Below are 26,886 nucleotides of genomic sequence, written 5' to 3' on the forward strand. Positions count from 1 at the left end.
CCCACGTTTCATCGGTGGTCACTATAGACTTCAAAAATGCATCATCTTCGTCTTCAAACTGCTGTAGGAGATGACTGGCAACTTGCATGCACACCATTTTGTTCACGTCCGTCAAAGTGCGTGTACCCACCGTGCATTCACCTTGCGATAGTGCAGGTGGTATTTCATGATGTCTTCTACACTACCAACACTGATGGACAGCATTGCTCCAAGTTCCTTGATAGTAATGCGCCTATTCTCACGAATAAGTGCGTCTGCACAATCAATGTTTGGCTTGGTGACAGATGTTCGCGGCCGACGATCGTGCGGTTCATTCTCCACGCGCTCTCTGTCCTCTCTGAAGTACTTACACCACTCAAACACACGGGTCCGTGAGAGACACTCTTCCCCATACTGTGGTTGGGGTCTGTGGTGAATTTCAGCGGACGGGACTTTTCTCCAACGAGGAATTTGTTCACAATGCGTTGTTCCAAGCTCCGCAGTACCTTCTGTACGCTCATTCCTCTAGCAACTCCCAGACAGCACTGAACAGGTGCTAACCCTAAGAGGAGGGAGAGTGGAGGTTGTGGCTACAATCTCTCAAGGTCGCACAGCTGCTGCGCAGTGCGGTTTGTTTACAAAAATTCATTCTCGGTCATATTTGAACCACCTAGTACTTTTCTATGGAAATGGGAATGAAAATCATGAATTAGATACAGGTGTTTTTCGCACATAAGAGAATCGTATCAACAGTTAAGAGGGTAGAGTTCGTTAGTGATTTGACGGAGTTCAGCTAGATCATTAGAAGGTTGTACCATGACACTGGAAATGGTTCGACTTTCTTGAGTTGCGGTAGTGTTTGGGAATATGTCATTCCTCTCTGAAGTGGTCTGATTTGTATTTTTCGTTCTCGTAACGTTGGGTCGAATTTTTGTTGCAATCGTTTGTGTACTAAGCAGCCTCTGTAGTTGGCTGGATGGTGATCACTGCAGTTTACGCATTTGACATTGGAATCTTTTGTTTTTTCTTGGGCGTTCTTCTGTTAGATGTTCTGCTGCACATTTGGGGTTGTCGGCAAAGGTTTTTCGTATGTCCAAATCTTTGACAACGTTTGCACTGAGGAATTTCTCGTTTGACGTGGGGGGCTTCAACTTTTACTTTTGTGTTTAAGAGTAAATCTATCTTGTATATTTGTTTGTTGTTTTCGTTTGGTTTTAAGTCTATGAAATACAACGGTAGTGGTATTTTTGTGTCGTGTTGTTCAATGTTCCAGATGTTTGTTACTTCATGCCCATTTTCTTGAAGACTTTGCTTTATTTCATTTAACTCAGTTGTTGGGTGGATATTTTTAAGGACTACGCGGAATCCTCTTTTCATTTTTGGGTTTATAGGTATGAAATTCTGCTTGCTTTTCTGTTAATGCTTTTATTATTGTTGTGTACGTGGAACTTTCCACTTTCACTTGACTGTTGTATAATGTTTTCAGTATGTGCTTGTGCTGGGCAATAGCATTTAGCAATTAAACCTGTGGTTTTATATTTTTAACGCAGGATACAAATATGGGTGGGGGTCTTTGGTTCGGTGTTTGAAGATTCTCCTTTCATGGTCTCTTCGTCTGTGAGAGCACTGAATCTGTTGTTTACTGTTACTGTATCTCCTATCCAATATTCTTGCTTCTTTGATGAATCAGGTTCTCCGGTGGTTCCTACTCCTTTTTGTACTGTGAGAAATCTTGAGTTTGGTATGTATGTTGGGGTTTGCGGAGTTAATGGATTTATTACAGGAATTTGGGTATTATTTTGTGGCTGGCTGCTGTATACTATCGAGTTTTGTGGGTGTACTTGTAAAGGAACTGGTTGTGAAAATGCCGAGTACATCGGTATTTGACTATGAGGCAGCGGTGGGAAATTCGTATCTGGCTGGGCTGCTATATACGACCCATAGTTGGGCGTAAAGTTAATGTAAATGTACTTACAGTTTGTTCACTATTTCAGTTGAAAGATAATGTTGAATTATTAATCTTGACCTTAGAGGTCGGGTGTATATCACTGACAACTCGAGCGCACAGTTGTTACCTGGTAACGAATCTTAATAATGAAAGTTCACCAGCTTCCGTGTTCATGTGCGTACTCTTCGAGCGTCAGGCGTATACTTCTAAAATTCCTGGGTAAGTTCTTTCAGTCATGGGGTGCTTTCGGATATCTGATATATGATCAGGAATTAACTATAGATAAAGGCAGAGAAGCCTGTTTCATTATATGTAAATGTGGGGACAAACAGTTAATTGCGAAACTTGTTCCTCAATGACCTCTTTCTGTTTTCCATATTTGTCTGATACTCTCGTTGTTCTAAAGACTACCTAATCTTATTTCTGAATACGTTCAGCTGTTGTGGTGTACTCTGCTGGCGACTGCTTTTACAATTCCAGATTCATCCATTACAATTAAGAAGTAAATTTCGCGCTATAATGTTGGTGTTTTGATGCTGAGGAGTGTTTTTCTTTTTGGAAGGATTGATAGGTTGGGATTGCAGAACCGGCAGGAGCAGTTACCTATGGTATCGATGCCGAAGAATGTCGATTGAGTTGTGTGTTTTGGTATGGTGAGGAATGTTATGTAGGACCATGTGGGCAAAATATTGTTTTGTGTGTGTAGGTGAGAACGTTGACAACAAGGTAGTGTGTTTGATACATTTAGTAATAAAGTGCTATGTGATTTAGGAAGAAATAATAAGGTCTTTCATTGGAAATGGTGTTATATATAGTAACCGGTAATTTGTATGTGCAGTGAAATACGCAGCAGTTTCACTCGCCGGCGAGATCGTAAAATAAGAATGGCATTATCTATGCGGAATTGTCTTAGGTGAACGTCTGTGGTTGTGACACGACAGTGTTAAGGCCCCTAGATAAAATATAAGGTTTTCGTTTATCGATGCATTGTCTTTGAAGGCTTTAGGGAAGGTAAGCAGGTTAATATTGCAACAATGCAGTCACTGATTTGAAAGAAATTAATGTAAGAATTCGTACACTGGAATATCATTCACTGCTTGCATTCACATCATCAACTTAACAGCGTCCTGAGAAGGACTGTAAGTTACATTACCCATGCTTAAACTTAGCTTCTAATTACCCTTGTATTTGAAGTCGCAGTAATAGGACCAGTTTCATAGTTTGTCTTATATAGCGTCACAAAGACACCAGCACCAATAATACCACATAGTACCTTCTATCGCTCACTTGTGGAGCTTGAGCCCTTCTTGAGAAGCTGCCAATTGTGCAGCTGCTCAAGAACTTCCCAGCATTTTATGGAACCCACAGGTTCATTACCGCATTGACAAGAGCCCTCCACTGGCCCCTATCCTGAGCCAGATCGATCCAGTCCATACCATCGTGTCTCTAAGATCCATTTTAAGATAGTCCACCTATGTCTCAGTCTTCCTAGTGGTCTCTTTCTTTTTGGCTTTACCACCAGTGTTTTATATTCATCTTCGTCCCCTTTCATGCTACATGCCCTGCCCATCTTATCCTCCTTGACTTGATTATTCTGATTATGTTTGGAGAAGGGTATGAGTTAAGAAGCTCCTCATTATGCAGATTTCTCCAACCTCTCATCACTTCATCTCTCTTCAGTTCAAATATTCCCTTTAACACACTGTTCTCAAACACCCTCAGTCAGTGTTTCTCCGTTAAGGTTAGGTGACGAAGTTTCAGACCCATACAAAACCACAGGAAAAATTATAGTATTGTATATTCTAATATTTATGTTTCTAGACAGCAAACCAGAAGACAGAAGTTTCCGTACTGAATTGTAGAAAGCATTACCCAAATTCAGTCTTTTCATAACTTCCCCATGAACCAAATTTTGATTTGTTACTGTCATTCTGAAATATTTGAACTGTGCCACAAAATGTGAAAGCATCTGTTAGCTATCTTTATGTCATGATTTTGCCCTGCATTTTGGTGACAGTACAGCAACATATACTTAGTTTTCTCTGTGTTTACTTCTAGACCAACCTCCTTACTAGCATCATTAAAGTGTGTGGTTTTCTTTTTGGTATTTATATTATCACCCAGTAGATTCACATCCTCGGCATAGGCCAACAGCTGATGTGTCCCATTTAATTTCAGTCCCACCTGATTTTCTTGGACCTTCCTAATAGCATATTCTAAAGCAAAGTTGAAAAGGAGTGGCGATAAAGCATCTCCTTGTTTTAGATCATTCTGAATAGGAAAGTTATCAGACAAATGTTTACCTAGATGGACTTTACATTTCGTTTAAACACACTTTAATCAGCCTAACCAGTTTCATGGATACCCCAAACTATATCAGATTATTGTGCAGTACTTCCTTTCTAACTGAATTATAGGCTTTCTTGAAGTCTACAAGTAGATGATGTGCTGTCTCACTGTAATCCAATTTTTTCTCCAGTACCTGACAAATGCGAAAGATCTCATCCGTAGTTGATCTGTTATGTCGAAACCCACACTGATGATCCCCAATAACCTCATCTATATGTGGACTTAACCTTGAAAGAAGAATATTGAATAAAATTTTTGTATGAAGTTGATAGCAGTGATATCCCCCGATAATTGCTACAGTCACTTTTATCACCCTTCTTGTGAACTGGTACAATAATAGACTCCTTCCACTGCTCAGGTAATTTTCCTTATGCCAAATAGAATTACTTACCATATGGATTTTAGAACATAATATTTTGCCCCCTGCATTAATAAGTTCTGCTGGAATATGATCACTACCTGGTGATTTATACCTTTTCAATTTTGCAATATCACTTTCAAACTCAGAAAGGCAAGGTTCAGGAATTAACGGCTCAGCTGTATGCATTTCTATCTGCCTAACATCACTGATCCTATGTGGATTCAATAACTGGGAGAAGTAGTCTTTCCACCTATTCAAAATGTTGTGGAAATCTGCAAGCAGATCACCATTCTCATCCTTCACTAAGTTACTTCTGTGTTTGGTAACCGTTGTTAGAAGTTATTTATTCCTCTATACAGGTTTCTAATGTTCTTGTTCTTACTGTTCATTGCAAGCTCATCAATTTTGTCTTTCAGATATTGCCTCTTTTTGTTCCTGAAATTCCTGCTGGTTTCATGTCTTATATTGTTCAGATTATCCCCATTTATTTTGCTTTTATCCTATAATCACTGCAATTTTTCTTGTTTTCTTTGGTCTAATAGTTTTGAATATCCTTCATTGAACAATGGCTTATGCTTCTTCAATTCATACTAACCTAGACTCTCTTTGGCAGAAATTTTGTTATTCTCTAATAGTTTCCCAAGCTCTGTTAACACTCTGCGGACTGGCAATTTAAATATTTAAATCACCCTGGGTACCGGCATTTTTAAACCTACTACCCTAACTTGTGCACTGTTCACTTTAAAAATTAATATAAAATCTCCTAATTAATTTTATGAACTAAAATTTTTGGAGAACACATACCAGTGCTCCTAGAAGTGCTTGAGAGTGTGATATTTCTGGAAACATTCCCCTTTATGAAGTGGCATTACACAGAACTTGCACATGTAGACAGTCATACTCCTTTTGTTGTGTACTGTGCAAACACGGCATCACCTAGAAGGCTGCTTCCTCTTGGCATGTTCACTCTTCACAATTTTCACAAGGGTATGTTTCCGCATATCACCTGAGAGTTGCCCAGGGAGGTCAAAATGAGGCCTGCATGGGGTGGGAGTATACAGCCCCGGTCATACTAAGACTGTGTCTGCCGCTGGTTCTGCCGCCACCGTGTGGTCTGTAGCCCAGGCTTTTGCCACATTCAGCAGAAATGCCTTGTATTTCAATTTTGAATGAGGGTTTAGATTTTTGAAAACCAAAAATGAATTGAAAATGGCACAGTTTAAAAAGCCACAAGGCAACTTTCTTTGTCCACTTTATTGTTTTCCGAGGAAGAGAATAATAGGCCAAGTACTGATCGCCTCTGTCAACTCCCTTCATGAACATATTATACTCGGAAATACAAACAGGCTTGTTTACCTGTCCATGTCTCCTTTGAACATCAACTATGCTCGAATTGTGAATTGTGGAAAAACAGTTCCGCTACTTCAGACACTTGCGTTGGGTCCGATGGAATTTGCTTCACCCCTGGATTTCCAGTAAACTGTCCCAAAGCAGGCATTTTGTCTACTTTTCCCCATGTGGCTGTCCCCGCAATGTTTCTACCCGCACTTTGGTCAGAGCTACTGTTACTTTCACTTTCACTTTCACTGTCTGTGGTCACAATTTTTTGTTTGCCCCTGCCACACTCACTATCAGATTGTGAGTCGCTATCACTAGCAGACTCACAAGGGACGTCAGATAGCTCATCAGAGAACAAGTCAGATATTTCTTGTTCTCCGGGAAAACGCTTGGAGCTCAACGTCTTCCAACCTTGATCCATTTTGCACTGGTAACTTCCTGCCTGGTGCATGCAACTGGAAGATGAAAAAAGGCATTTTCGTTTGGAGTGAGAAAGGAAAACAGTTAGGTCATAAACAGCGGGGTCATGTTACTGACTAAGATTCAAGAGGTCTGTCACGCACCAGTCATGCGTCTGCCTGGCGCCAGTGCAAGGTATAGTGTGTTTCAACATAACGTGTCCTAAAGTCATAATAATATGCCACTATGCCACATTTAAAAGCGCTGGGCATAAAAATATGCCACCGGTCCACAAAGTGTTAATATCCACCTTCCTGTCTAAGATTTCCAAAGCTGCAAACCTATTTGAGATTTCAGCACGATACTGCACTTTACCCTCTACCTTGTTTAATTTTTTGAGATCGAACCTTTCCATGTGAACTCTGTGACTTGTTTACTCACTGCCAGTGTCTCCCTAACTTCTGCCACCACCAGATACTTGTCACTATCATAATCTGCTTCCCTGAATGATCAGATATCAATTATTCTTGAATGCTGTCTCCTATCTATCAAAATATGGTCAATTTGGTTGTGTCTTCCCACTAGGAGTTGTCCAAGTAAATTTATTAATGTTACGATGTGGGAACATTTTACTTTTGACAGTAAGATTTTTGGATGTGAAAAAGTTTACTGCTCTTAATTCCATTATCATTACCAGGGCCCGGATTTTGATGACATGTCATCTTTTTTTCTTTATGTAGTAAACGTTGCTTTTAAGTACTAAAGAAGCAGCCTCCATAGTCTAGGGGTAACGTTCCCACCTCATGACTCAAGGTACGCGGGTTCAAACCCGGCGAAGGTCGTGGAATTTTTAAGGGCGGAAAAATTCAGGGAACAAGTCCTCCGGGAGGGACTTTAAGCTGTGGGTCCCTGTGTCGTAGCATTACGGCATGTAAAAGAACCTCATGCCTCAAGGAGGCCTCTGAGCCAAATTATAATGGACATTTTTTTTGTCATATTTTGTATGTTTTAAGTTTTAGGTCATTTTTACAAGTTTTTACATCATTTTTTTCACATTTCACATCAGTTTGGTTATCTTTCACGTTTTTTAATAATTGACATTCATTGATCAAACTGCAGATATTTGATTCGTGAGGTAGAAATCTTATGTTCTTCAAGTAAATTTTGTTTTGTATCTCTAGCCTCTGTCGCTAAATATAATAGATTTGTTTGTGAGAGGACACGTTTTTCTTTCTAAGCCGCCAGAGATGCCATTACTGTCCCGCGCTGCTTTCTAAGCCACCGCTATGTCATAAACTCATAAAATTGATGCCTGAGAAATGCAGAGGGATAGGTTTAAAGAGATGTCCGGGTGTCATAAAATCAAGAAATTGGAAACTAATTTACACAGTCCGCATCTGCCCGATTTTAAGAAAATTTGGAAATTAGTTTTTAGGTCATTTTTTAAATATCTTTTGGTCATTTTATAAATCATTTTTCAGATTTTTTTAGGTCATCAAAATCCGGGCCATGATCATTACTAATTTTGTGCAGACTCTCATTCCCAATTATTGGTTTGAAAATGTCTACTTTGGCATGAATGAATGAATGAATGAATGTATAAGGGGTTGGCCTTCTTGGCCCTTGTGCCGCAAACACAGTGATCTATTGTGCCATGAAATCTCCTAACAAAATTTTCACATGTTTAAGGAATTTATAGAATACATGTTCTAGTTCTTCATGGAACCTGTCCTTCATGTCATCAATTTCTGCTGTTGGGGCATGGACGTTCAGAATGATATCACACTAGCAGCCTTTTAGTATTATACGTAAGGAAGCAAAAAATTACCTGCACTCTTGTTTTTCCAATTTCTATAAACAAAAGTATGGGTTGAACAAGTACGTCATTTTTCTACATAGTCTCCTCCCTTTTTGATGCATTTTTTTTTATTGCTAGTGGGGTGGGACTAAGTCCCTTGTACTGCGGCCACTTCTGGCCTATTGTACCAGCCCCAGATGATAGGTGAGGCTGAGTGTGGAGCAGTTGGTAGAATGAAGATTGGCAGGGGAACTGAAGTACTCAGAGAAAACCTGCCCCAGCGCCACTTTGTCCACCACAAATCCCACTTGACCAGACCCGGGATCGAACCCAGGCCGCCGCGGTGGGAAGCCAGCGACTAACCGCTTGAGCAATGGCATGGCCCTTTCGATGCACTTGGTCTAGCAGTCCACAAGCTTTCGTATTCCCTCCACGAAGAAGGTTTTCGGTTGGTCATGCAACCATTTATGCACTGCTTCACGCACTACTTTGTTCATAGGAAATCGACAACCTCGTAAAACATCTTTGAGTGGTCCAAAGTGATGATAGTTGGAAGGGGTGAGATCTGGACTGTACGCAGGGTGTTCCAGCACCTCAAAACCCAAATGGTTCATGTTTTCAACGGTCTCACCAGCCGTGTGTGGGCATGCATTGTCATGCAACAACAACATTTACTTCGACAATAGGCCTTGGCATTTGGTGTGAATTGCTGGCTTCAGATTGTTGGCCAGCAAATCACTGTATCTTGCACCGTTGATCGTACACCCTTTTTCCAGGTAGTCTTCCAGTATAGGCCCTTTTGAGTTCCAAAAAACGGTTAGCATCACCTTTCCCACAGAAGATTGAGTCTTAAATTTCTTTGTTGGCAATCCAGGGTGTTTCCATGTCATAATCTGGCTTTTGGATTCTGGCTCATGGTGATTGACCCACGTTTCATCTTCTGTGACTATTCTGCTCAAAAGTTCTTTGCCTTCATTGTTGTAGCAGTCGAGTAAGTGTTGGCAGATCTCAATACGTTTGTGCTTGTGCTTTGTGGTAAGTTCTCTTGGCACCCATCTTGCACAGACTTAATGGAAGCAGAGCCCGTCATGGATGATTTGATCGGCAGAACCATGACTAACCTGCAGAGAACATGCTACCTCATCAATGATAACTCGCTGGTTCACCAGTACCATCTCTCAAGCTTGCTGAACATTCTCATCAATGGTGGAGGTTGACGGGCGTCCTGCTCCCTCTTCGTGCATCACGCTTGTCCAGCCACTTTTAAACTTCTCAATCCACTCACACACACTTCTATGCAGTAGAGCACTGTCCCTGTATTATGTTGAAAGCCTCCGATGAATTTCAGCCCCTGACACTCCTTCCAACCAAAGAAATCAGTTCACTGTTCTTTGTCGCTGGCTTCCCACCGCGGCGGCCTGGGTTCCATCCCGGGTCTGGTCAAGTGGGATTTGTGGTAGACAAAGTGGTGCTGGGGCAGGTTTTCTCCGAATACTTCGGTTTCCCTTGCCATTCTTCATTCCACCAATTGCTCCACAATCACCCTCACCTATATCATCTGGGACTGGTACAATAGGCCAGAAGTGGCTGCAGTACAAGGGACTTAGTCCCACCCCACTAGCAAAAATAAGAAACCTTCGGCAAGGGACCACTCCTTGTCGACTGTCTGCAACTGCTTATATATATTCACAGCTACCCTCCGTATTTGGAGGCCGTCTCCTCCATCCATACCTCGAGGATGTGCTGTGCCATGCTGACAAGCAACACATCTAACATGGAACTTCTGTCACTAGAGTTTTGAGATGTTACTATATGATTTCATTAATTATGCAGTTTGCAGCTGTGGCAATTTTTTATATATTTTTGGGGGGGGGGTTGTGTTTTAAGCCAGAATCTGTATGATAGGATTGATTATAGTCAGTTCTAGATTTAGAAACTTAATTCCTGCAGTAGTTAATATTCTCAGTATACCTGATACCTTCATTTACATTACATCTTATGCAATATAGCACTATGTGGTTTGTTTAAAGTAACATACATTACACAGGAATATGTTACAGCATTTGTTACTGTTGAATAATATTTGATTTCAAACGTATTTCAATTTGTCAGACATGCAGAAATATACTTGCATGTGAAGTAGCTTGCAACCAAACTGTATGAGAGATTATGAAGAAATGTCGGGTATTCAAGTGTGTGGGGCCAGAAACTCATTTTTAACAGATGTGAACTTGTAGAATGCACAAGAAAGACTTCAAGTTCACACACAGATTACAAGAGAGGGATGCTAGCATGGAGATTTGTAGCTATGAGACTCAAGGATGCAGAGGAAACAATGAGACAGATCAACCAGTTTTATTCAGAAGGCTCTAAATGCAGTTGCCATCAGTGGATGGTTTGGCTGATAAGGAAACTGAGACTGTCTCTGCTGATCAGTTTTGTTTAGAATGTATAGGTTAATTGACAAAATGGATGGGAAACAATTCCTTCTACAAACTGTTCCTAACATTGAAGTTCCAATATTGTTGAACACCTTCGAAGTGGAGTATGAAAGGAACATTGCACAGCCCAAATCCAACATGATGCTTTCTTTGCCAACAATATGGCCATACTGAACCACGTGTGTTGAACCTGATAAGAATGGCTGCAGTGAGGCATCATGCCCAACCAACCACAGTGCATGAACTGCAACAGAGGTCACCCCTCCAGTGACAAGCGTTGCCAAGTGTAAATGAATAAGAGGCCTGTCCAGGAACTCTGAGTCAAGAAGGGCCCTTCCTTTTTTCTTTCTGGATGAACAAATACAATTCCAAGGGAGCAAACCAAGGACAGAAAACGAGTTTTATTCATCAGTTCTCCACCATCTTCAGAGGGTCAGTACTAGTACTAAAACCTTAGCTATCCCATCTTGCAGCAGCTCTAGTTTACAGAGCACCCCACCTAAGTATGGCGGCCTCAGGATTTTTGTCTCTCAACTGCACTTGTTTCTAAGACCCATCTATGTCGGTCACCAGGGCATTGAGCCTGTATGATTGCTATAGACTGCAGACCTTTCTGGGTTACTCACCACAAGGAGTTGCTTAAAAATACAGCCTGATCTCAGTCTCATTCTGGTGCCAGGACAGAATTATCAGAAGATGCAGCCATGCTCTAATTCAGTGAGTCACCAACTGATATGTCTGACTCACTGGTGAATCTTTCCAGCAGTCATAAATTAATAGACAAGTGAAGCTTTCCAATTAAAGCTCTGTAGTCCTTAAACGCTTTCTGTTCTTCTGGACATTCACCGTGAACATGTTACAATGGAACCTTAACAGTTTCCACATTTGATTGCCTAACCCAACCATCATGTGTCTCCAGGAAAGTCGCCTCCTTCCCATGCATTAAACCTCTATGGCTATATGGCCCACTGTTATTCCTGCTGTGATGGTGCTAGGGCCAATAGAAGGATGGCTCTCCTAGTTATGGACTCCACCTTCACCACTATAGTCAACATTGAAATTTCTGTGCAAGCCACCAGTCCATTTAAATCTGCCCTATCTCTCACTTACTATGTGCAACATCTACTTTCCCACCACAGTACCAGTACCTCCTGCTGAATTGACTAATCTCGTATTACACACCCAGTTTATTCTTCTTGGTGACTTATTTTCTGGGATTCACTCCTTGCTGATGTTATTTCTGATATATCTGCTGGGTTTGACCTGAATCTTTCAAATACACGTGGACCTTGCTTCTGTCTCTCCAGGCTTAGCAGTCCAACTTGAATGATCTGTCCTTGATTTACACAGTAAATTTACACAGCTGTCCTGTAAGTCTACACCATACCCAGTGGTATTCATATGTCCAAACTGGATCATCAGATTTGCTGACCCATAGGCTCTGTCTTGGTCACTGATATTCAGAAACCAAGAATTACCAACTGGAAACTCCGTGGCCAAGTATTTTATGAGTACAGTGGTTTGGGCTGTTTTGCAATTCATCCCAGGTCATCCACCAGACCCCAGTGCTCATCTGTACCTGTACCTCGTTTTTTAGGATTTTCCAGGATTGTTACGTTCTTGTTCATCTAGGCAATGATTTGTTTTCATGTTTTACCAAGAGGATTGGTTTTTAGTGTTGCTCTGTATGCAGGCATCATCAGCGGGATGTTTAACATGGTATGTCCATCAGTCTCATCGTTACTGTATGTTGTTGATGTTGCCATTTGCAGTTGAGTACTGATTATAGCTCACCATGAATTCTCTCCCACGCTGGGTTCTGCAGAACGAATCTTCCTTCTTCACAGAAAAAACCCAATGCATGTGCTTCACATGATTGCAGGATTTACATCCTTTCCTCAGTCTATTCTTAACACCTGTACTTTGCGGTCTTTTTCTGCCTGTCAGGTTTCTAGGCCTCCACCTTGAGAGCAGAGTCTCGCAGTAACCTCGCTTGTGAAGGCTCTGCATTAATTGTGAACAGTGACTTAACATTTTGAGCATTTTAAGTGAAAGATCTCGGGACCAAGACTGGATGGTAATGCTTTGACTTCACTGTACACTAATGTGCTTTAAGCTGGACTGTGGCAGCTTTGTTTATAGGTCCACGTTGAAGTCTAACTGTCCATTCTGGACACTGTTCACAGCACTGGGAATTGTCATGCCACTGCCTTCCATACCAGCCTTCTGGGGAGTCTGGGCAGAATCTAGAGAACCTTCACCCTCCCTGCAGAGTAATCTTCCCCAACATTTCACAGAAAAAGTGCCCAGTCATCTTCCTTTTAATGTGGTCCATCACCCTACCCACTATAAGAGAATGAGTTGAATATCAGAGCCCATCAACTTATTGATGTACATTTTCACTCCCTTCTTCAACGTTTTGACATCTGTTTGTCATGTATTATTCCCAGTAGACTCTTATATCCCACCCTGGCATCTCATATGTCCAGTGTGCGATTTTGAACTCATCAAACATATAAGAGGCAAAACGTGCCCTTACTTGCTGCTGGCTCCTTGCCACACTTACTGCCACTTATCCAGACAGCACAGTTGTTTATACTGACAGGTCATTTGTTCAAGGGTCAGCTGCATGTGCCTCCATTTCATACTGCCTCCACAGCATCTATGGCCCGACTTTATGCCATGTACTAAGCAAGCTCTTCTGTTCCTGCAGCTGCAACCTTGGCAGTGTTACCTCCCTAAGTGCCTCACACATTGGACCATGTGGTCATTTTGGAAATTCTGCAGCAAGGTACAAAAATCTGTTGTATTTTATTGGATACCTCACTACACTGGTCTGCCAGGGTATGAGGCCACTCATGCTGCAGCTAAAGAAGCCAGTTAGGTAGTGCTGTTCATGCCTTCATCATGCTGGTCTGTTACCATGACAAGACAGATGAACTCATAGAGTGGGCAACAAGCTATGAATGGTGAAACAGTCTGTGATTTTCCCCTGTGTTCTGGTGATGAGATGTCAACATATACTTAGTTTTCTCTGTGTTCGCTTCTAGACTGGTTAGAGCCTGTGTATTAATCTTTATAATATTTATATATATTATGTTATCCCCTGTAGGTGGTCGTCATCACCATAGACTAGAAGCTGCTGTGTCCCATTCCGTTTCAGTTCCACCTGGTTTTCCGAATGTTCCTCATGGTGTATTCTAAAAAGCAAAGTTAAAAGGCAGTGGTGGTAAAGCATCTCCTTGTTTTAGACCATTTTGGATAGGAAACTTATCAGACAAAAGGTTTACCTATACAGATTTTATAGGTTTCACTTAAAGACATTTTAAAAAACTTAACGAGTTTCATGGGCTCACAAAACTTGATGGGAATACTGTATGACACTTCCCTTATAACTGAATTATAGAGTTTCTTGAAGTCTGAATAGCTGGTGTGCTGTCTCATTGTACCCTGTAACTGAATTATAGAGTTTCTTGAAGTCTGAATAGCTGATGTACTGTCTCATTGTGCTCCTGATTTTCTTCAGTATCTGACAAATGCAAAAAATGTGTCGGTACTTGAACTGTTATGTTGAAACGACTGATGATCCTGAATAATTTTGTACACATATGAACTGAAGTGTCAGAGAAGGATATTGGATACAATTTTGTATGGAGTTTATAACAGTGATACATCTTGATGCAGGTATCCCTTGCCTGACAAACATCTGATTATGAATTTTTACTGCAAGAAAGTATCTTAATTTGTACCCCCTTTTGACATAATGAATTTCATTTTTGCTACAACAAACAATTTACGTTTGTAAGAAGTTTTTTTTTGTAACGGTGGAGGAACACATCTTAATAGACAGTAGACCTACCTATAAATTAATATTGTTTATTGTAGTTGCTACCATGGTGACACACAGTCTGTATTTCTTTTGTATCCATGAAGATGTGCAAGTAAGAGGCTTTGTTAGCACCATTGCACTGCATCAGCTGTGAGAAAATAAATATGAATAAAATAATACAGTTTTATTTGCAGTAGTAAATATCATAAACAAGTAATACTGCTATTATTTTAGTGTTGTTTACTATTACCACATGTGTTAAAAATAATGGAAGATTTTTCTGGGACTCATGATTAAATCATTCATCAACTTTTACATGTTAATTAATGGGAATATAATTTTTGATGTACAAATTTTCACTTTTATGAACAGTTTTCGTAGAATGAATTACCTCCATAACTTCAAGGATTTACAGGGTGGTTCACAAAATGATCCAGTATTTGATCTGTTAATACAATTTTTATTTCAGTTACAGTACTAGGAACTAACATACAAAAAGGAAGACCATTGCATGGAGATTTATCCTCTGTGAATCGAGTGTTCAGTATGACCACCATTACATCCAGCACCTTCTTCAACATGAGCTGTGATGTTGATCACTCAACGGCATGTATCCTCGGTTGTCTCATTGCAGGCCTGAATGATTAATGCTCTCAATCCCATTATTATTCATGACTTTTTCAGAAAAATCTTTTCTGTAAGGAATCCCGGAAAAAAGTAGTCACATGGGTTTAAATCAGGGCTATTCGGAGGCCGATTCTGTCCACATGCAAAACTTTCAGGAAATCGGTTTTTGATTACATGCCAGTCGAAAGTGTCATGCAGAAAGTCAAAAACAACATTCACTGTGTGTGGCCTGGCTCTATCGAAACAGCAAACTTGTAGCAAGAAGTTTAGGCACAAAATTATTGTGTAACATACTTAATTAGCGTTCAATGTTAACTGCCTGTTCAAAGAAAAGTGGCCCTAGCAGTCGATGACATGAGATAGCGACCCACGCTGTAATTCTCGGTGGATGATACACCTCGTGAATCACTCATGAGCCTGTGATGGTGGCCAAAATTGCACATTTTGTGTATTAACCACAATACAAGTGGAAGTATGCCTCAGCAGAAAACCAATTATTATTGAACAATACCTCATTATTCTGAGCCTTTTCAGTGAATGTCATTCTCTGATATTTGTTTTGAACTGTAAGTTTAGGCAACACTGTCATTTTGTATGGATACAAATTTTTTCAATATTTGTTGCAACGATCGTCTGGATATACCTAGTTGTGCTGCAGCCTTTGTTGTTGATTTAATGGGGATTCTTCACATGGCCATTCTGACAGCACCAGTGTTCTCTGGAGCATACACAGATGAAGGCCGGCAACATTTCCTCTCCAACACTGAAACATCATTTTTAAACTGGTTGTAAACTTCACGAAATATTTTGAATGAAGGCGCCCATTGCATTTGAAAATTGGCATGAAACTGCCTCTGTGTGACCACAACACTTCTTATTTCATTAAAGAACAACACTGTTTTTATACGTTGTTCTACAATCTTCCTTTGTCAGCCATCTTGTGTAAATGGATGCATGAGCAGGACTAGCACGACACTAGCGCACTGAGGAAGAATGGGAACTAATCTACATGATCTGCTGTAAGTGTTACCATGTTACAAAACATCATTCATTGTGTGGCTGAATATTTAATACTAAATCAAATACTGGATCATTTCATGTGCCACCTTGTATGTAAATACGAGTCAGTTTTGTCACCCTTCTTGTGAATTTTTATATAGACCCCTACTGAGGTAATTCTTCCTTATTGCAAACATGATTAAATACAGTAACCTTTGAGGCAGCACAGGCAGTGAGATGACAAAACAGTGCTGAACAACCTCTTCATCAGTCTAATAGTGTTAAAGACAACAAACTATGCAGTTTCACAGTGCGTAATTTCCTTCATTTCACTGACTTAGGACAGACAACTGGAGTCTGTTCCCCAACAGCAATGTTACAAATTTTTATTTTCACTACTATGTGTAGAATAAGATGTCTGTGGAGCGTCCTGACCATTGGAGTACTGTGTGACATTGACTTCTCACCTCCATTTAGTGCTAAGATTAAAAGTGTGTGGAGCTTTGTGTTTTCAGCGAGTATGTTCATGGTGTATAGACATGGAGACAAGTTTGCCTTTGCTGTGGTCTTGTTAACTTTCTGCATGTTTACAGTTATGTAGACACAATTATATATGCATCTATGCCTTTTGAAGAGTATTACTCAGTGGTGTGTAATATATTTTCTTGCTCTATGAACACTTTTTGTTTTTCTTTTTTACAGAAATTTCACAGTATTAACAAGAAATATGCCTGCTGTCAATGATTGTAATGCTTTGCTCACTGATGTCAGTCAAGTTCAAAAGGAACTAGAAAAGTTTGATGTTGAGAAAGCAGTGGATGCCAATGAAATATATGAGTTGCTAAAGACTCATTCTTTTAGAAGTGATCGGGTGCAATTTGTTACTATGCACCTACTGGTTACTCTGGGCTTAAGAAATGACTTGGACAGCGGAGACATGATTAATGTTTCAGATGATAGTGATAATAATTATCTGGATGGTTTTTGTTATGTATCATCCCCAGATTTGTCAGTTCATGATTTACATTCTTCTGCTAAAGAAAATATGAATTGCAGTTGTAACAGCAGTACTGATTATGCAGACGTCCTAGCAGTATCTGAAGTTGATGTATATCCCGCCACTAGCCTTTTTCAGAGTAAGACAGAAAGCACTTCTCATCTGCATGAAATAGAGCCCACAGCATCACCAGCAGCAGGTGCTTCAACACCTGAGAGTAATGCAGGCCTCAGTACCACCATTGAACATAATTCAGAACCTATTAATAGCAATGTTATGTCTCTCTCGACCTATCAGAATGATGACTTTGTGTGTGATATCAATAACAATGATCCAAACAACAATACTGAGTATGAATTCCCTGTTCAAGTTGAAGATAAACAGGAGCAACATAATTTTACTGCCAGAGATTCTGATGATTCTGGGATGGAATTTGAAGATCAAGATGACATTCATTGTGAATTGTTGAAAGAGGCCAGGCTCATTAATAGCATTGTTCCAAAGCAGAGCTTGGAACAAAGTTATTCTTATCTGGAAACAAATGTAGATTGTCAGAATAAAGTCCAGAATGTAATGCAAGAATTTTCAAGAATGGAATTGGAAACTGAATTTTGCAATTCAGCCATAGGTGATTCTGGAAGTATAGGCAGCATATTGGAGATCCCATGTCAGCACATTGTTTCAGAAACACGGGTTCTGGCCGAGCCTCAGCCAGGTTCATCATCTGACAGAGAAATTAAGATAGAGAAGAAGAATGCTGTTAAAACAAACATTCTTCCTGAACCTCAGCCTTCTACATCATCTGATTCTGAAATGAAGATGAGAGCTTTGAAGCGAAATGATGTAAGGGAACTTTGTCCTACATCTAAAAGTGCAAGAATGAACACAAAGGGAAGTGCTATGAGCAAACAAAAGGGAATTAAATTTGAGCAGGGCAGAGTTTCAAACACTTATCAAACAGTTAAAAAATCTTACAGGAAAGCACACAATTCAAGTCAAGTGTTTGAAAATATCAAACCAGGAATTAACATTGAGGCTGAAATTATCTCTTCTGAAACTGATGCCAATCTGCCAAGTATTTCAGCATCAAGTGCATCAACAGAGCAGAGAACTGGGGTTATAGATAATGCAAGGGAGGTGGGAATTATGTCCACAACAGATCTTAATAAGCAAACCAAACTTGCTGATACAAATAATGAATGTGCATTGAGAACAAATACTTCTGATGGTTGGAATGATGAAATATGTGTTTCTGAAACCGGAACTTCACGAGCATGTGTTCATGGTATGGTTGACACCCTCATTCCATCATCATCCACAGAAAGTGTGAAGCTAATTTCATCTAAATCTGCAGGAGAAAGTCGCAAGAGAAGACTGGAATCAGTTGATTCGGAATCTTCATCAAATAAGAAGAAGACTGGAGACTTTGATCAAAGTCATTCCTTACCGCACATGGATATTGCAACTAATGAAATTACTTTAACACAAAACCAACAGAAGTATGAGTCAATTTTGATAGAAATGTTTCCTGATGCAGATCCTCAGTACCTAAGAGAACTGTGCCAGACAGTTGAAATGGAAGAGTCTTTGGTTAATATTGTGACAGAATTATTAGAGAGTGATGATTCTCCATATCACCAGACTCTGGAAGAACCATGGGCTGGATCCTCCACTTCGTCACCTATGCCAGATGAAGACAGAGTTCAGATGCAGTATGACACTTTGGTTGCCATTCTTCCAAATGCTGATCCCGTATACTTGTGGGAAACTTGTGAGAAAATTGGCCATGATGAGGATGCCATGAAGACTTTTGTAATCCAGGCTCTGGACAGAAAAATGTACCCAACACATGAGGACTCTCTCAAAAGACAAGAAGCTTTTGAACTCAAAAAAAAATATACTGAGCAGTTTAGCATCGAAGGTTTCTTGGAAATTCTACCTGACCCATTTAAGTACTTTCTGGAAGAGAAGAAAAACGATAGCAAGCTTATTCAGCATTCACTGGCATATTTAAGAGGAAGATACAAAACAATTGTAGAACGAGTCCTGAGAGATACGCTTTCCAAGAATCATTATAATTTAACATTAACTTGCCACAAATTGGATAACTACAAAGGAAAAAAACGTTGTCGTGCGCGTTCTAAGAGTGAATGCAGGATTCCAGCTGAAGTCAATGTACCCTTTCTGCAGGAGGTGAGTAGTTCTTTCACATTATTTAAACTTAAGCTTTCACAGTCCAGAGAGCAAATTTGATAGTGACAAATGGAGACTGGAAGACAGCACTGCACTGTAATTCACTTGGTTATGAGACAGTTTTCTTGTGAAAGTACTATGATCCGGGATGTAATGCTATGTAGTCTGGTAGAAGTTTGCCTGTGTTTCAAAAAACGATGAATTTCTGCTGGACTACACAGTGTCACATTCCAGAGAATGGGATATTTCATAGTCACAGCTGCAAGAACCTCACATCCATCAAGGTTCTTTTACGTTTCATTTTCGTTAAAAATGAAAAGAAAGAATGAAAAAATATGTAAATAATTAAATGTGAGTCATCATTCTCTGGGTTAAAAGACATTTGCAGCAGTGAAATCCCTCAGAACTCCTGTATCTCTGCATATATTTCTGTGACGTGTGTCTGGACATCGTCTCTATAATCATGAATGTAATAGTACATTATGCACCCAGAAGGAACAGTTCATGCAAACAATTGGACATGTTTCTACGAGGGGTGTTCAAGTTCTAAGGTCTCCAATTTTTTTTTGTCAGGACTGGGAGCAGGTAGACACATGCGGTTTAGTTTAAAATACATGTGCACTCTTTGTGAAGGAATGACAGAGATAGCAGCACTGTACAGCACACAGAACTCTAGTGGTGGCGGCGAGAGTTAGGAGTGTTTTTGATACCTAAAATGGCGACGTTTTCATTACAAGAACAGCGAGTAATTATTCATTTTCTCCACTTGGGTGGTGCAACACCCATTGAAATTCATCGCCAGTTGAGTGAGATGTGTGGTGTTGGTGTCATGAATGTGAAAAATGTGCGTTTGTAGTTGCGACAGTTCAAAGAAGGCCGAACGTCATGTGACAACGAACCAAAACAATCTCGGCCTCGCACCAACCGGTCTGACAACATGGTTGAGCGAGTTGACAAATTGTTTTGGAGGATCACTGATTGAGTGCGGAAAACATCGTCTCCAAAGTTGGCATTTCTGTGGTATCTGTGCACACAATCCTACATGAAGACCTGTGAATGCGGAAAGTGTCCTCCATGTGGGTGCCACGAATGCTGGTGGACGACCACAAGGCTGTGCGCATGGCAATTTGCCAGGCGATGTTGACACGTGATGAAGGCATGAATGGGACTTTCTTTTCATCAATTGTGACAATGATGAGACATGGATGCTGTTTTTTAATCCTGAAACAAAGCGCAAGTCAGCTCAATGGAAGCACACAGACTCACCACCACCAAAAAAAATTTCAGGTAAGTGCCAGTGCTGAAAAAATGATGGTGGCCATGTTTTGGGACAGCGATGGCGTAATCCTTACTCATTGCATTTCCAAGGGCACTATGGTGACAGGTGCATCCTACCAAGATGTTTTGAAGAACAAGCTCCTTCCAGCACTGCGAGAAAAACAGCCAGGAAAGGCTGCATGTGTGCTCTTTCACCAGGACAATGCACCAGCGTATCGGGCATACGCGACGCAGCAGTTTCTTCGTGAAAACAACCTTGAAGTGGTTTCTCATGCTCCCTACTCACCTGACCTGGTTCCTAGCGATTTTTGGCTTTTCCCAATGATGAAAGACACTCTCCGTTGTTGCACATTCACCAGTCGTGCCGCTATTGCATCAGCGATTTTCAAGTGGTCAAAACAGACTCCTACAGAAGCGTTTGCAGCGGACATGGAATCATTGCGTCGACGTGAAAAATGTGTACGCCTGCAGGGAGATTACAATGAAAAGTGACAGAAGTTCCAAATTTTTTATATGATTATTGTGTGAAAAAAAATCGGAGACTCTAGAACTTGAATGCACCACGTACAAATGGAAATAATTATGCAATATAAATTTCAGGATACAGGTGACAGTCCTGAAGAAAATGGGAACATTCATACTAAGGCTCACCTTCTGCGGTATTACATCAAATAGTTAGTACATGAGTACTAGTGTTTTAGAGGAACGTACTGCTTCCAACTTCATCTGCACCATGAAGATGAAATCAGTATGTTCCTTGAAAAAACTGATAACCACCTAGGAGACTATATGCCATAACACAGAAGACAAAAATATGAAATGTAAATTATATCTCATTAAAATTTGCCATTGTCTTATATTTGAAATTATCTCATAGTTGGTGTAAATATGGTGGTCCCTAGTGTGAAATTTAAGGCGTGCTTTCAGGGAGAGATGTGCCTACATTCTCTGTCCATTGTTCAATTTGCATATTGTTTTCTTACCATTCTCCTTATACGTGGTACAATCCAAAAGTTCCTGAAATATATTAATAACAACTATTACGTCTTACCTGGATCTATTCTGCACCATCACCTTCAAAGTAGTCCCCTTGGGGGCGCATACACCGATCCCTGTGTTTCTGCCACTTTTGAAATGCATTCTGGAAGTCTTACTTTGTTAGGGTGTTTAGTACCATCTGCATTTCCACTTGAACTTCCTCAACTGTATCAAATCTTTGCCCTTTCAACTTGATTTTCATCTTGGGGAAGAGAAAGAAGCCACATGGAGCTAAGTCTGGCGAGTATGGAGGGTGGGGAACAACTGCCATCTTGTTTTTAGCCAAAAATACCTGCACAGTGTAAGCCGTATGCGGTCGTGCGTTGTCATGGTGGAGTACCCAGTCGTTTGTGCGCCACTTCTCTGGATGTTTTCTCCTCATGTCCTCCCTCAAACACCTTAGAACATCGCGATAGAACTCTTTATTGACTGTCTGACCAGGAGGGACAAACTCCTTATGAACAATCCTGTCAATATCAAAAACAGATCAGCATGGACTTAATATTGCTCTTGACTTGTCGAGCTTTTTATGGCCAAGGTGAAGAAGGGCTCTTCCATTGTGACGATTGCTGCTTACTTTCAGGGTCATAGCCATCAACCCAACTTTCATCACTGGTGACCACCTTCGAAAGAAAGTTTGGGTCCTCTTGAAGCTGTTGTTGAAGTTCCCTGCAGACTTCCAAGCAATGCTGCTTCTGTTCATTTTGCAGCAGTTGTGGCACAAACTTCGCTGCAATTCTCATGTTCAGTTCCTCTGACAAAATTCGTTGACATGTACCATAACTTAGTCCCAAGGTGTTAAAGAGGTCTTGGATGGTCAGTCTACGATCTTGCAGAATCAGATCCCTAACTTTCGCGACATTTTCTAATGTGGTGCCATTTGACGGCCATCCTGAACAATCGTCGTCATCAGTCGATGTTCAGCCATTTTTTAAATGCTTATACCAGTCATAAGTTTGTGTCTGGCGTAAACTGTTGTCACCAAAATTTTGCTTCATCATTTGGTGCGTTTCTGCAGCGGTTTTCCCGAATTTAAAACAAAACTTTATACAGACACTCTGCTCTCTCAGGTCAGCCATCGCAAAACCGCAAACTCACGGAAACACAACAATAAACCCAACCACTCAACTCGACGCCGCTTGCCACACTGATTCAAGAAGGGTGTGTGGGGAGACACATAGCGGTATTTCGATGTACTCATAACCATTCGCGCGCAAAATTAAAATTTCGGGAACTTTTGGATTGCACCATGTATAATACAGTCTGGATGTTCTTCATAAGTTTATAGAAATTAATTGTATGCTACAGCTCTTGTTCTTAAATACCTGTAAATTAATTTTTATGCTACACCTCTTAGTCTTAAGTTTCTAGAATTGCAATTGGTGATTATTCATGCGGTGTTAGAAGAGTAGCCGGCCTGCGAAAGTGCGGGTAAATGATGAAATCTGAAGTATGAATCAAGAGAGCACTAACTCACTGGAGCAGAGTTCTTAAGAACCTGCCACTGGACACTCCCCTGAGCCAGATGAATCCAGTATACAGTGCCTCATCTATTTTTCTAAGATCAACTTTTATACTGTTCTCCCATCCACATCTATATGTCCCATGTATTCTTCCCATCAGGTTTTATCACCATTTACATGTGTACTACATGCACTGCCCATCTCTTTCTTTATTTCATCATCCTAACATTATTTGACAGGAAGTACACTTTACTGGTTTATTGATTAATTAATGATGGTCTCAGTGGCTATTTAGCTGTGAAGGGTATTATGATTAGTGTACAGTGAACTTGAAGGGATATTGAGAGAAGTCTTAATTCAAGATGCTCTCCCAGTATTTGCCATAAAAAAAACAGGATAATCAAGCTTTGGGCTGAGATTTAATCTGTGACCTCTAAAATACAAAGCAGGATTGGTACTCACTTTACTGGGCTGTCTGATTAAATAGTACAAACTGTGAAGGTCCTCAATATGAAATTTTCTTCTGACTCTGTTGTTTTCTCATTTGTCCAAATATTTCCCGTGGCCAAGTCTCGCCCTCCCCCCAGCAAAGTGACATAGAAGTTTTGTACAAGGGTATTGATTGATTAAGGGATGGGCTATGTTATACCAGGCCTTATGCTGCAGCCATTTTTTGATCTGTTGTGTACCCCCTTCTTGGTTAGCCCCCCAGGAGTCTCACACTTCAGATGAAGGCAAGGGGGCCTTAGTGGGGCATTTGAGTATTTGTTTGGCGCTATGAAGTGAAACCCCAAGTGACAAAATGTTGAATTGGCTAGAGTCTCACAGTTAATTAACATGTGTGAAGCTGTCTCATGTTAGTTCTGGCACCTTTTTTTAATGGGACTATCATATACATGTAAGCTGGTTCCTGTTTAATTTTTATAGTTTTTTTGTGTTCTTCTGTGAACTCCCAATGTTTTTTATAGTTTCTGTTCATTCAGTTGAGCAGCTCCTGATATGCCATGTGCTAATTCAGGTCCTGTAAATGGGCATTCAGATCTTGTTGCCAAGGGGTTGGCAGTCCCATTACATTGATTCCGCTGTGACATGGCACTCACATCAGTTTAAGACCATAATCTTCTACCAATTTCACAAGGGACTGGTGGCAGTCCCTAATCAGTTAAAGAGTTGTTTTGGTAACTTCTAAATGCTCTTAATACTGACTGACCGTATGACAGAATACAGATGTTTCTGTTTTTATAGTCATGATCTACATTCTCAGCTACACATGCCTTAATGGCATACCATGGTGTATTATCCAAGGCTGGAGCTGGTCTTCCTTGTTCTGTATCCATACATCCCAACCCCAGTGCCTTAATTTGTCTTGGGATCATCTGTATGTCAGTCGTGCAGGAATTCACTTGCCCTTCCACCATGCATAACTTATGGTATAAATATCTTGATACACTTTCTTCAGTCCCCATCTGTAGATAGGTTCTTCCTTCATGCTCCAAGACAGGTAGGCATGCCCTTACCACTTGAATTAGGGTTTCCATTGTCTGCTGCAACAGAAGTGTAGATTCCTGCTCAGGCTCCAGCCTCAAATTTTAGGTGTAGTGGACTTCAGTTGTAGCTGTAGGAATCATCCTCATGGCTTTGATAATACCCGAGAAGGCCAAACTCTGCAGTATGCTAAGCTTGGCTGTGCTGGTTTTAAATTTTATCCTTGGCTATAACACTGGTAGAACTGGTTATTGTGGGCCTTACCACCACTTTGTATATCCAATGGAACACCTTTGTTCTTAGTTCCCATGATATCCTGAACACAGTTTTGTGTGGCCATAGGGCTTCATGGGCATATTTCATTACCTTATCCAGCTTCTTTTTCCATATCAACCCTTCATCTAAAATAAATTCAGGGTACTTCACTTCACTTCACTTCACATCCACTTCAGGTGGATTGTTTTGCTGAAGAGAGTTTGTTCCTAAAGTTTCCTTATGTCTTTCTTCCTGGTATTGTTACTGTTTTATTTGGGTTGATAGACAAATGTGTTTTGTTACACAACTGTTGGGCTATACTTAGAGCTCTTTGTAGCACCTCTGACACAATCTGAGGAAATTTCTGCAACACATCCAGTGATGAGTTCCTTTCTCCTTCTGCTGCAGTAGTCCGTGACATTGCTTATCTCTTACATCAGTGATGGTTTGTCATATGGAAGGTATGCTGAGGAAGCGATAAGTTCCTGTGGCTCCTTCCATTTATGTATGCCATCCCTCTGGAACAGGGATCCAACAAATGTTACTCATGACATAAATACAGGATCCTGCATTATCATCTGAGCTCATTAAACCTCTTACTAGGCCCCAGTAGATTCATTGATCCTGAATAAGTGCTAGATATATCGCATCCACAGCAGGCTGTTGGCACAGAGCTGCCATAGCTGCTTTGCTGTGGTCTCAGTTATTTTGAATGAATTTATTGTTTTCTTTTCCTCCCCCATCCAAGTTCACTTTCTTTATCTTAATTTATGGAGGGTCTGTTTTCATCTCCTCCCCTTTTCTTTCTTCCTTCCCAGATGATTGAGTATTCTCCAAGAAAGTCCCCAAATCTGTGAGGCAGCCCTCTCTGTTCAAAGGAGACCTGCCCACTGCTCCCTCTCGTGCTGCCCCTTTTAACCCAAGAACTTGAGTCTCAAGGGGGTGTCCATAATAGTTCTTCCCCCTTGACATCAGATTCATAATTTCATAATAATTTCATAATTTTATTTACATCCATAACTGTAAAATATACAGTCGGATAAAGTCAAAGGGAATATATAGATTTAATAACAATCACACCTAACATAATCAAAGAATACATAAATACTTAAATATATTATATAAAAAACCACCAGCACATGCATTAACAGACAATTACAGTCATTTAATTCAACATCTTACATATAAAAAAACTCCTGAAGAGAGTAGAAGGCATTATGCAACAAATAACACTTCAATTTCCTCCTAAACACTTTAAAATCAGATACATTCTTTAACTCCATAGGAAGATTATTGTATAGTTTTATGCCCATGTTTATCACACTTCTCTTACAACGATTTGTATTACAATGTTGGGCATACAGATTATGTTTATGCTTTGTATTGTAATTATGCACATCAGAGTTCAGAGTTGTATAGATTCTATTTTTTATGATAAAACATAAAATCTCCAGTATATACAAAGAAGTAACAGTTAAAATTTCTAACTCACCAAACAGCCTTCTGCAGGATGCCCGATTATCAACGCCCATAATGGCTCTTATGCATTTTTTTTTTACTTTAAAAACTGTATCTATCTCTTTACCTCCACCACCCCAAAACATAATACCATACTTAAATATGGATTCAAATTTAGTAAAATATACATTTCTTAATACCTGTAAACTAACAGAATTACGTAAGGATTTGATCAGATATAGAGCCTTGCTCAGCTTAAGGCAGATATATTGAGTGTGATTCAACCAGCTCAAATTTTCAGAGATATCAATACCCAAGAATTTCACCGAAGATGAATATACTAATTCCCTATTGAATAAACGTATGACCGGTCTGTTCCTAGAAGTAGATCCTTTTCCATGGAAAAATAATACTTTGGTCTTGTCAGTGTTAACAAAAAGTTGATTCACATTAAACCAACTTTCTAGTTGATCAATAACCTTTTTGATTTTTATATTTAACCCTTTGATGTGGTCATTTAAATTCCACGGCCGCGGCTCCTGCGGTAATATATTCAGCCGGCCATTTAAATTTTGCTCGAAAATTATTTATTCATCATTGTTCTTAAATTCTATAAGATAGGAACATGAAACTTTCACTAAAATGCTCTTA

General features: G+C 40.1%; 1 protein-coding gene across 6 annotated transcripts in view; it reads left to right on the plus strand.

The window, feature by feature from the left end:
* The first annotated feature begins 2,513 nt into the window (after positions 1-2,513).
* Positions 2,514-26,886, plus strand: part of LOC111866529 — a 64,800-nt gene continuing 40,427 nt past the window's right edge. For 5 of the 6 annotated variants that reach the window (XR_002843165.2, XR_002843167.2, XM_023855584.2 and 2 more), the window contains exons 1-2: positions 2,514-2,653; positions 16,771-19,258. Coding sequence is in view for 4 of the 6 variants with exons in the window: in XM_023855584.2 (XP_023711352.1) it covers positions 16,796-19,258 (2,463 nt within the window). In the remaining 2 variants the exon portion in view is untranslated. The remainder of the gene's footprint in view (positions 2,654-16,770; positions 19,259-26,886) is intronic. The other variant, XM_033752364.1, reaches the window with a different exon arrangement.

This window comes from Cryptotermes secundus, unplaced genomic scaffold (assembly GCF_002891405.2).
Source record: "Cryptotermes secundus unplaced genomic scaffold, Csec_1.0 scaffold1232, whole genome shotgun sequence".
Taxonomy (NCBI): domain Eukaryota; kingdom Metazoa; phylum Arthropoda; class Insecta; order Blattodea; family Kalotermitidae; genus Cryptotermes; species Cryptotermes secundus.